General features: G+C 40.5%; 1 protein-coding gene across 1 annotated transcript in view; it reads right to left on the reverse strand.

Annotated features, from left to right (window-relative positions):
• Positions 1 to 4948: 4948 nt before the first annotated feature.
• Positions 4949 to 12691, reverse strand: part of LOC118416112 (gamma-aminobutyric acid receptor subunit beta-3-like) — a 67094-nt gene continuing 59351 nt past the window's right edge. Inside the window, exons 6-8 of the mRNA XM_035821184.1 lie at positions 9154 to 9306; positions 7541 to 7764; positions 4949 to 7036 (exon numbers count right to left, since the gene is read on the reverse strand). Of these exons, the coding sequence (XP_035677077.1) occupies positions 6629 to 7036; positions 7541 to 7764; positions 9154 to 9306 (785 nt within the window). The 3' untranslated portion in view covers positions 4949 to 6628. The remainder of the gene's footprint in view (positions 7037 to 7540; positions 7765 to 9153; positions 9307 to 12691) is intronic.

A 12691-nucleotide genomic window follows, 5' to 3' on the forward strand; every position in this document is an offset into this window, starting at 1 on the left:
CAGGCGTTATGACACCATATATACCGAGGAACTGGTGGGTCATTAACCCTATTATACATATAGCCTACCCACACTGACCCATTTAAGAGTAGATTAGAGTAGTGTAGTGTTTCCAGTTGAACGGGAGCGACAAATTCTTTTCTAAAACATACATCTTTTATTCAGTACATACATTTGAACAGTGAATTTGAACAACATAAAACTTGTACGTGAAATGTATTTCTGTTCCAAGGCTTAAAATAAGAACAAAGTCGATTCATTATGTTACAGACTGTTGCACGCTCCGTATTTATCCACTCGCCCATTCTCCAGTTTGTCGAGTTCGTTCGCATCAGGCGCTAAATCTCTGCCGGCTTTCCTGAGGTATTCCGGGATCCCTGTGCTTCACAGCTCTTGAGAATCTCGTTCACTACGAACCCAGACACGACTTCTCCGAAGAAAGGTAGCATTTTGGTCCTCCAGCGCCATGACCGCTACTCAATGGCGGACCGTGGTGTTATTGTCGTCTGAACTTGAATGGGCGGGGGTGCAAATAATTTTATTTTCCATTTGCAGTTTGAATTGGACATGGCTTGAAATTGATTGTATTGTCTTAAATATTATAGGTAATTCAATGTGGTTATAAGACAGCAAATGTTTTCTTTGAACAAAGAAACACGCACTACCGATGTCAATAGAGGGAGCCATCCCCCCTGCCATGCCTGTACTTATTCCCCTATCTTGGCAGATGAACGATTCCTGGATATCTCATTCTGATTGGCCAGCGTCCTGTCTGTCTTCCTCCTGATTGGTTTAAACTTTCAAAAGTTTTATCACATATGTGATAATGAAAAATTTAATGCACGGCTGTTACGGCGTCATAATAAGCATGAAATGGGGCCTTCTGATTGGCCCACGTCCCCTGGCTATATGATAACGTTATTTACAACACAAGCTCCTAGTCCGAACTTTTGACCGCCTTTCATTGCATACCCTGAGGAGTAAATGAAGTATTTTTACTATTCTTATTTCATTAATTTACACGTTCGTTATAACGCAAGAAGGACTAAGATTCATGCTAAGTTGTTGCTGTAAAACTTCAAGCATTAGTATTGCCGTTACATCGTTTGCCAACGTTATAGCCTCTAGATATCAAATTACAGCGGATTCTTCGTTGCATCAATCATCAAGTGATATATTGATTTCCTTCCGGATGAAGGCAGATTCCTATGAAGATGGCGTCAGCGTGAACATTCATCACGTTGCCTGTTATCTCAATAATAGATAAATCATGCGATATCTGGCAGTTATCAATGGGATCCGATATTGCTGAGTAATCTCGCTATTGTAGTCAGCCATAGAGGAAATAGTGAGTTTAACCCTATTCGAAATGGGGGGGGGGGGGGGGGCTTTTGAGGCCTGCCCCAACTTTCATGTCACATAATCCCTATATAGGGATTTTTCTAAAATTCAGTTGACAAAAAGATTATGGTATATTTAGTATTTTCCAATCTTACGAGACCCCATGGTAACTCGTTGCTGATAGGCATATATTATTCAATGTATTCATTATTTTACAGGTTCTTTGTATCAACCATTAACTTAGGGTCTCATCTCCGTCCCAGACCGCATAATAATGTTCTCAAATCTGTTTTTGGTAATATCTTATAAATGGTTTCAAGTAGATAAACGTTTTATCGCGGAACAGAAATTTGGCATTGAATTATTTTCATTCTACAGACATGTTTTTAAAGTCACCATTACTGTTGTAAAGTCTTTTCAGGAACTACTGTTCTGATCTGAAGAAAGCCATGCCTACAGAGGACATATGATGCCAATTCAACTTGTCTTTCTATTCAACTGTTCTTTCTCCTTGCTTTTCACGTTGGATCTGTGGACCCATCCAGGTTGGTTTTGTGTGAATAGAAGAAAAAGTGCTGGGCGTTAATAACGCTCCTGTATAGAAAAACATATCGTGTTGACGAAAAGCCCCTAAAGCCTTTCCATACTTGCTTCTTACGCCCACTGTGCATGTCATTGTCATCCCTGCTAGTTACGTCTACAGACGAGACCTGCCGAAGGCGCGATGGCGATACAACATCTAGCAAATAACATGCAACAAAATGTCAGGCAAAGCCATTGCCGTATATTTCTCCCCCTTCCAAAGTCTGTAACGCTAATCCGGGTGATTACTTCCTCAGCCGCCTTCGATTCTCCGCCGCGAGCTATCCGGAGAGTGAGACGGCGGGTTATTTTCGGACAAATAGTTAGAATTGGATCTCTGGAGGATTTCCGTGCCGTCATGTATCTCGTTTTGGGGCCATCGTTGAGATACATGAATTCCACGGGGACTTAGCGCGGCTCTGCGGGGCGGTTCAGCCGACTGTGCAGCGTGCCTGGATCGCTTCAGATAAGGCGCGCCGAGGAGTGATTCTGGCGGGGAGACACTTCTCCGCGGTTTCCTGCGTATTGGCTGCGAGGCTTCCATTTATCAGCAGAGATCCCGACCCGCGGAGGTATTTTGCGGAGGTCAGAGGTGACAGGAGTTTTCCGTGGCGGTGTCTTTTGGGGTTTGCTAAACGGAAGGCCACGGGAGAAGTCTATCTGCATATGATGGCACGGACTTCGGTTTAACGTTAATGCCAGATACAAGGAATATCTGCTCTTCGAGCGGTATTTTCTAAAGCAACACCCGTACCAATGGTATTACCTTCTGTGACGATTTTATTATATGCTAATCCCTTGCATGGTAAAGGTGCAATAAAGCGATAGACGCTCCTTTGGGGCGTTTCTTTAAAAGATAGGACAAGATCAGTGTGGATCTATAATTCCAACTACCAAATAACATCGGCCTTGAAAAGTTTTTAGGAAATGAGCACAGGATGAAGGAATAATCACGCAGCTAAGGTGCACTGATTAAGTCGGAATTGTGATACTTGACGCCAGTTTTAATGTGCATGGTTCTCCCAAAGTACGCCCGAAATAGCTCACAGTAACCGTAGCCCATTTAGATCTGTGGCGTCTTTGATCCGTTCGGGAAACTTGACTCTTGTGAAATGTATAGCGGCAAACGATTGTCGGGAATTGTACCTGTTCAGATTTCGTGCTCGGTAAAGGAATTATGACAGTTAGCACAAGATCATGGTTGCATAAGTTTGAGTCGTCTTCTTTTATAAATCAAAGCATGTTGACAATTGCATGATAAAAAACCTGGCATAGAACGAATAATAGACTACAGCAGATACAAGGTGTGCAAAGGATGACATTGTATCAACCTGCTTAGCTTGCTGAATGCAGACTTAAAGCACAGATCAAGAGGCCGAGCCTTTCCTTCAACAGCAAAGAAACTCCAAGAGGTAAGAAAGCTGAAGATGAAGAGCAACAAAAAGACTGAGTGCAGCTTTAGGAATTTTCAAAGGCTACAGATGCAAAATACAGCGACTGGTGGTGATGATAGAACGGATGGTAGACCTGAACAACTGAAGTGTGCTTTTCCTTTCCTGATTCATCACAGCAGCGGTGAATCTTCAAGTCAATTACTAAGGGATTTGCTCAAATTACGTGTTGATAAGATCGGTTCAGTCTGCCGTCAGAACAACTTACGCGTCTGAACGCGCGTAAATTTCCAGCCCAACTCCGCGGTCTCCAGATAAGCCGATCCCTCATCATTAGAATCCTCCACGGCTGATCGGTTCTCCTGCACTATCGCATGTTTTGATAAAGTGCTTTGCTCATCCCAAGATAGACTTCCCGCTGTGGCTGAAAGATTTATATTCTGTCGTTTCTAAAATTACCATATGTAAGGGCGGGGGAAACTTAAGTCAGTTCAGTTCAGTTCATAATCAGAGAGGTGACACCAGGTTTGCCACATAGTCCTGTCCAGCATGAGATCTTCGACCTGAATCAATTTCATCCAAGCCTGCCATCAAGCATCCATCAAGCATCCGAGTGTATATAATATTGCCCCTGAAAGGATTGTTCTTTTTATGATGATATAAGAAACATTATAAAGTGATAAATTCGTCTTCAACTGCCTGAAAAGAAGAAGTTAAACCCAACAAAACTAATATAATGCTACTTAAGTAGCACAGCATTGTCATAGAATGTAGTTCTTAGCACCTTTGTATTTTCCTTATTATACGTGTTGTTTGTACCTGCAACGAGCCCTCGGGCAACAACTTCCAATAAACATATTGAAATTATAACGAGCAGTATGAGGGATCACAGACGATGGTGGTTTAATTTCCTTAAGATTTGTTTTTCCTTTGAAATATGTACAAAATCACCCAATCAACGAAAGTTCGGACATAGTGTTACCCTGTAAATAATATCAGCGTTATGGCTTTCGTCAGTTGAAATGTCGGTGTGAAAGTTTCAAATAATTGCAGGGGTGAGTCACTGTCTTTCCTTTACTTCATGATTAGCCAACGGCGCTTCTCTATCAATTGGCTCAGATTATTTTATTTTTTAGCATTATGTCATACCTGTGACGTGAAAACATTCGATACGGGTGTTCCTGACCGTGTGATAACTTTCCGTATCACACAGGTTCGAAAGTTTTATCACACAGGCTTCCTTCGAGTAAATCGAAACACTTTCGAACGGGCTGTATTATATATGTACATCCCCAAGTGTTCATGATACGTGTTCATGATGACAGTATGAATAGTACCATTTGGTGGAATTAAGGCGACCACTTTCATTATGTGTAGAGCTAATGTAAAGAGCTAATGTGCTTGGCGAGAGGAATCGTATTATGCAGGTAGATATGTGTGTTTAGTTGTACTGTAAGTAGTTTTTATACATGTAGACCTTACGAAATTCGCTGTACTTTTGTCGTGTCAATAAAGATTGTCATTGTTATATATATAGGTTAGATAACCGCCATATCATTAGTAATTATTTGTAGACTTAAGCAATTTTGAGCTGTAAAAGTCATCAATGTCTATTGGAACATTCACAAAACGTATTGGATGTCCATAAGCTTATGGAAGTCAAAGTGCAAAACACCTTTATTTGAAATGTAACAACAGCTGACGCAATGATGTAGTGTAATTGTACAATGCGACAAAGCAAAGCAAACTGCATGTACTGATGTAATACTAACGCTTGGTCGAAAGTCCGAACACTACAGTACATATCATATCGACTCTATTCCCAATAAAATTCATATCGAGCAGTTTCTCATTTCAAACTGCCACCAAACTGAACACTCAATTCTATTCAGCAAACCATTCGACATTCGACCACAGGCATCCCAACACATGAATAGAATATACGATACGGCATACTATTGGATATATTCGTAAGGACGTAAAAGTCAATTGAGTCGCGGCAACTCACTGCAGTACAAATCCTACACCTGAGAATGCTTCTTTCATGATTACCGGTGAGTGCCCTCCGCTACTCTGCCTATTGTGGAGTTCTCACTATAGCTCATCTGTCATTCGAGCCCAAACCGCTATGTGGCGCTCTTTTGCAAATGAAGCAAACTTGATTTGCGATATTGAAGTCTTTCCAGGCTTCGTCCGGAGAGTTATAATCCTTCATTTGAAAATAACTGTTATATATCTGGGCATTCGTTAATAAAAGTCTCCGACATGCATACCTGTGTGCAGCAGTGGATGCGAGTCACGATCAGAGTGGCGCGATGTGTCTGCATGAATACGATATGTCCTCAATTGGATCGGAGCTCTACTGTACAGAATATGGAATGTTGTCATGTAGGATGCGGAGGTGAATCTTGTATCATCTAATATATATATATGTAATATTGAATGTCCATCGCGACTTGTATCAATATAAGACTTGAATATTTCTCTATAAACATCCATCGGTTGTCCGAGTGTGCATCCAACACAAGTGACGCCTCTGTAGAGCGAAATGTTCATAATCCGTTTAGCAAAACGAACCCGCCCAAATAAAGGCGAGATTCCATAGGCAAATCACGATGGGGGGAGGGGGGTTAGGTAGACTTCCTTTTTTCAAATAATGTGCCGACAAGGTACTTAGCTCTTGATGGACGCTCTAGATTAAAGTACATTTTAGGGACGTAAGGTATATCGACGTGTATCTAAGGCAATTGTTTTAGACGTTGGCGTACCGGATTCTACACAATCGATGTTATGATGATGTTGGAGTCCTCGTCCCAGCATTACCAGTCATTGTGAAACTATGGTATAGCCTGGTGTATATCTATTTCACAATAAAATGCAAATTTACACAGCACGTGTCTGTAACCGTCCTTTCCAGCTTGCGTATAGATACACCAGTGCAGAAGATCGCAAGAGTTATTACCAACTCGATAATTGGATGCAGAAGAGATAAAGTTTCCATTAGTAGTTATAATCGTCCATTCTTTTTCTTGATATGTACATTTGCTTGGGATATGCACGGCACTCTTTCCCTTTGTTCTGGGGAAGTCGAATCCGTCTTATACGTCCCCTTGGTTGTTCCCTTCGAACGACTCTGGGATTTGGAACTTAAGCAGCATATTTCTGCTTGGCACTTATGTATCATTCTCCAGTCACACATCCACTGGTCTGTGTATTGCCGCATCGCCATATCCGTAGATCTGATTTCAATCTCTTGGTTTAAACCAGCCCATGCCCGATCCAGTGTTTAAACCAGTCCATACCCGATCCGGTGTTTAAACCAGTCCATACCCGATCCAGTAGATAATGTTGAAGATCACGAAGGCCAACGGGAACATGAAGCGGGACCACCTGTCGATGTCGTTAACATCCATGATCTCAGGAACCTTAAAGTGGAGAGTTTTTCTCCGGGCAACCTTCTGGGCCACTTCGGCAAACGTCGGCCTCCTTCGTTCCCCGACACCGGCTCTCAGTTCAATGCCGACGCTCGATTCTTTGCAGTTTTCTTCGTTTTGGGAAGACGAGGTCGTGGCGATGCTGACCCTTTTTGTGCAGGCGTTGGTCGACGGAGAATTCCGAAGTGAGTCGTTGGCCGTCCCGGCGTTCCCATCGCGATTGACTGCGTTTGCCGCCCGTAATCTACTCAACAAAATGGCGGCAGCTGATCCTCCCTTCACTCCTCCCTGTATGGCACACGCGAGTGGAATAGAAACAACATGTAAAACTAAATGCCTGTGTAACTATCTTTAATACAGCTTAAGAAATCATGTTAATAAGAAATAAACCCCTTGAGTGACATCTATGAATGATAAATTGATTTCACTAAGCACTAGGTGCAAATGCAAAGCTTGTTAGTGCTATGTATTATCCCGTCGTTAAAATGTTTATTCAGTATGTCAAGCCAATGACATGATAATGTAGCTAGCAAGGTTTTGTTGTTCAGCATGGCATTTCTCATATGTCATCATAGGGTTTGGGCAAAAGAACGATAAGTCTACATTTAACATTTACATTTGCCAACCAACACCTCAGTTTAATAGATTTATTAACGAGAATTTTCAAAGCAAGGCCATGAACTAAGAAGTTGAAAATAACAGTGCATGGAGGTAGCAGTGGACATTTTGTGTTGAAGGCTGAGAAGTTGAGTAGAATTGGTTGAATTGTACGGACTATAACAAGACACCAACCTCCTTGTCTTTGTCCTCTGAAGCCTGTTTTCTAAGCTTCTTGCGCTCTCTTCTAGCCCGTTGGTTGGACTGAAAGTTGACGGCGGCGTACTCCAGCAATGCCGCGAAGACAAAGAGGAAACACATGACCATGTACACGTCGATGGCCTTGATGTAGGAGATCTTCGGCAGAGAAGATCGTGCAGCAGACGTCAAGGTTGTCATCGTCAGCACCGTGGTTATACCTTTTGAGGGAGACAGTATAGTAGAAAACTACGCTTATAATTTTCCAAAAGCAGAAGCAATTTAATTACACAGTCACTCTATTTGCCATCGTATTTCGTCTAGTATCCTGAATGTTCAACAACGCGAAGTTATCCAGCTGGACCGCGCCGGTTTGAGATTTTGGGATTCCGTGCAATTTGCACAAGTGCGAGATAATCCGCTTTGCAATTAGCTGGCTCCTTCTGTAAATGGATTCTTACAATTAAGACCAAAAAGTGTTACACGCCCTTTTGCCGTGCGAAATATGTCAAATTGGAAATAAAGTCTTGCAAAATGTATTTGACAGTAGCAGATGACAGATTAGAAAATCCACCCCATTACGTGAATGAAATCCACTGACCTTTCTTTCAGAAAACAAGATAGCGCTTTGACAAACAATTAGGAGCAGGTCATCGTGCATCTGTAAATGGCAATTATCGTTGACATTATGCCGAGTAAACACTTTCAGATAAAATGCCATGGAGTGAAGGCAACGCGTCATCTTTATGAAAGCCTTCAAAGAGGCACACTGATGTTTTTTATCCAATTAACATTAACACACACAAAAAAAAACAACTAGCGTAATAGACTACAACTGGGAAATTATAATAGAAAATAGGTCATGTCATGATTATGAGGGGCAGTATTTCTAAAACTGCAGTTAATTACACATGTAACTTGTTTCCACATGCAGACTGACCCAGTAAAGTTTTATTACTTTGCAATAAAGAGGCATGAATATAGACAGCGAATCTCGCACAAGATCAAATGGATGAGTGAGGATAGTACGCCCCTAGCAAACGGATTGGAAAGTTCTTTTCGAACGTAAGACCATGCCAACTTTTTTTGTTGCTTGTCGGATTTTTTCAGAAAAAATTGAACCGGTCGGTCGAAAATTCATAAAGTTAAAATTTTGCAAAAAGTCGGGGGCGGGATTGATCGAGGGGCTAATACTCAAGTTACACAACAGAATTAGAACTATAATTACATGTTTAACAAGTAATAGTTTTCAGATTTTCTATATGTACTTGAATTGAAATGCTTCCCAGATTTAGGGGCATTCTGGATTATGTACCTAAAATTCGTGGATATTTTCATGTTGGCATTGTCCAGAAAAACTTGTTAATGGGACACTGAAGTCCATTTCGCTTCCAAGACATCGCTGTTTTCGGAAAAGTTTCACGAGCGCTAATGCACATAAGCGATAGAATTTTAGGACCATAGTTTATTTGGGAGAGCCAAAGCAGTTAAATTTTGTCAACATGAGGTGTGGCCATTTTATGTTTTTTTTTTTTTTAGTAGAGTCGGGAAATCCGAGAAGCAACAAATAAGGTTGGTGTGGCCTAATGAAATCCGCAGGCTGCGCGTACCTAGTGTGACTCTCGCAGGCACGGACTCATGGTTGACCCAGAAGGACACCCAGGACAAAATGACCAGGAGGATCATGGGAAGGTACGTCTGTAGAATGAAGTAGAAGATCTGACGGTAGAGTTGAAAGCTGAAGACTAGTCGCCAGTAGTTCCCTGCAGAGGAAATATCGAAATCAAGTTTTTGAGCAGGTCGGAAAATCTCAGCGACCTCAAAGGTATACATATACAATCGAATATCGTTTTGTAAGATTTTATATCTTATTCATTCGAAATAAACAAGACAATGATATTGCGTCTACTAATTAACCCTCATCCGACCATATGGGGTCATTTTTGACCCCATGCGTATATTTTAATCTGCCATAGCAACATTTTTCATCAGAGAAAAAATTCCTTCCATGAATTCGTTCGTATACATGTCTTACAACATCTACCAATTTTTCACCGAGTTTTGCCCATTATTGTATAAGCTATACTTGAAAGTTTGTGTCTTGTTCGGTGGGGTCAAAAATGACCCCAGCCAATTATGAATCATTAATTACATAAATATCAAGACATTTCAATAAGATAACAGGCATTCCTCATCATTGCTATTACAGCAACAAGTTATAGCTGCTAAGATGAGTAAACACCGAATATTTTGCAAGAAATTTAGTATTTTAGTGTAAAACACAGTTTTTCGACATTCTGCATAAATTATGATAATACGCACTAATTACCTATGCTAATGAAAGTGAAAATGTTTCAAATTAATCAAAAAACAATATATAGACAGAATGTACAGAAGGAACCTACAAGAAAGATCTTTGCGGGAAAATAGACAAGAGTCATTGTATGTATGTGTTTAGATGGCGGAATATGGTGCATAATTAAGTAGTAAATTTGTTACTTTTCACAAATATTGTATTTTTTCTTGTTAAATAACATCATTATGCTATCAGTATTATTGCATCATCACAATTATTGTTTAGAAATTGATAAGACAAAGCATTGTTTAAGTAAGTTGAGTATGGTAGATTTTCAGAGCAAATGTGGTTTCTCCTCATTTTCTGCATAAATTATGCTAATGAGTAATAACTACTGACGCCAAAACTTGTCAAAATATTTTTCATAGATTAGTGAAACAGTAAATACATAGAAATGTCAAAATAAGCCAGCAAAAATATGGCTATGACTAAAACAAAATGGGGTCAAAAATGACCCCATACGGTCAGATTCGTCGTAAAAATGTAACGGTCGGATGAGGGTTAAAAAAAATACACTTGGAAAGAAATATTTTATGTACATGTGAAACTTTACCACTTTGAGCCTGTAGCTTTGGATTTGTATACTAATCGACAGTGATGTTGTTTCCATGAGCAAAGTGCTGTCGTCGCACCTATACACGAGCACTTGTTTTTCTGTCTGGTAGTTTTATGTTCGTATTTGTTTTAATATAGCCTCCCTAGCAGGCAGTTGTAAGTCCCATCACGTCAGTACAATACTGGCTATAAACCCGCAGTCTGAATTCGAAAGCAGTGAGCTAAATCCATGGTCTCATCATAATGTTTCCAAATGGAAGCGCGGCAAACACCAGTCTTGGAAGAGAATCACTAGTATTGCCAGTCAATGTGACATCTTTTGTCACTGATCTTTGTTTTAATTATGACGAAAAGAGGAAATAACGGCTTTCCCATATCTCTATCTGAAACATAAAGATCTTTTGAGCTGTTCAGAATGGCTAAAACGAAGTCTGGTATTCCCGCTGCTTACAGCCAAAAACTTGAGAACAATGATTTGCAAGATAGCGTTGGCGTGGACTGTTAAGATAAGTATCCGGGATTTGCGAAGCGTCTTCTCAGAAGAAGATATTGCTGTTACATATTGGCTAAAATGCTTCACGCAGCACGCTACGGATAAAGCAGACTGCGTTTTATGATACCACAGAAAGTGTACACATACTGTAAATACAGAAATGTTCGCGGTGCATTAATGTTCGGGCATGGCCAATTCACTGCGAACTTAAAACCACCGCGCACATTTTTCCATTATGGTATTAGACTGCAGTCTATGGTGTTACCGCGAACTTAAAACTAGCGCGAAGAATGCCTTTTTACCGCGAAATTGAAACCCCGCGAACTTAACCCTATTCAGACCGTGGGGGGGGGGGGGCTTTTGATGTCCTATAACGACAGAACGGCTTACGCTAGAGCCACCAAATTTGGTGAGTTTTCCTAGAATATCATTGCCAAGAAGTTTACGAAGTTTGAAAAATTTTCCATTTTTTTCTTGTTGCCATGGCAACCGTTTGTTGACAGGCAGTTTTGCCAAAAATCACTATTTTTGGTTCTAACAATGTATTTTTCACACTTGTTTGCTATATTACTGCTATTTAGTTACATAAATGAAATCTTATATTATTAAGCATATCTTTCATAATTAAACATGCATAAATTATGCTAATTTGATGACGTCATCAGCCCAAAATCCAAGATGGCGTCATTATGACGTCATCGATGTTGCTATTGGCAATACAAGTCGTAATAAACATAATTATTCTGTTATTTGCACTTGTTGTTACATTTTTGTAGTATAACTTGAAGTTTTCTGAGAATACCCTTTTTCATGGGTCCGGCCAATATAATGAAATTGATGACGTCATAATTACCTCATCTTACGTCAACTTAACGTCAAACGTCAAATACTTGTCAGATATTATGTCGATATCATGTCCTAAAAATTTGGTGGCCCTACGGAACGTCGTTCAAGAGTTAGAGGACTTAGAAGTGGAGGGCCTCAACCCCCCCCCCCCCCCTGTATACTTGTATCGACTCGTCAGGGATTTAAACACTTGTTGCACGACAAAAGATTCGATATTTCTCGATATTCGATATTGCTGTTCTTTGAGTTAACTTGAGAAAACTTGAAGAATAAAATCAAACATTATACTTTTGACTTTGAGACGTAAAAATGTAAGAACATTGATAGAAATCATTCAGCCAAGGATACATTGTGAGGCTTAGACAGGTACTTGCAAGTTTTCGATCGTATCGTCTAGCAAGCAAGCAGTCAAGTACATGCGTGTCAGCTACAAACAGAACACCGCCCTGGCACCAAACACCAGCACAGATTATTTTCGTACTAGGTTGCCGAGATGCTGATCAGTACTACCTATTACTGGAGTGATCTGACTTGCTGATAACTCGGCTCTGTTTCCTAATCTTCTATCAGAAGGAAGGCCGTGTCCACCTCAGCAGCCAAGGCTCATTTTCGTAATTGAACTAGGGACCTGATGAGGAGTTGTTGGCAATTCTGTTGGATCGTGAAACTCTCCATCACTCTCGAACAGTCTTCTTCGTTTCACAACCTCTTTTTATTCTTCTGCAGACGTTTCGGTGACTGTCTGTCACCTTCATCAGTGCAAAATGAAAGGGGCAGAGTGATGGAGATCCGATATGAGCTATACAGTGCAAATCGAACTAAACCTATTGTGACGTAATTACTTGACATATACATGTACATGGAGTGTTCTCGAACGTGATACGTTAATCATCCTTGC

The sequence above is a fragment of the Branchiostoma floridae genome, chromosome 5 (genome assembly GCF_000003815.2).
Source record: "Branchiostoma floridae strain S238N-H82 chromosome 5, Bfl_VNyyK, whole genome shotgun sequence".
Taxonomy (NCBI): Eukaryota; Metazoa; Chordata; class Leptocardii; order Amphioxiformes; family Branchiostomatidae; genus Branchiostoma; species Branchiostoma floridae.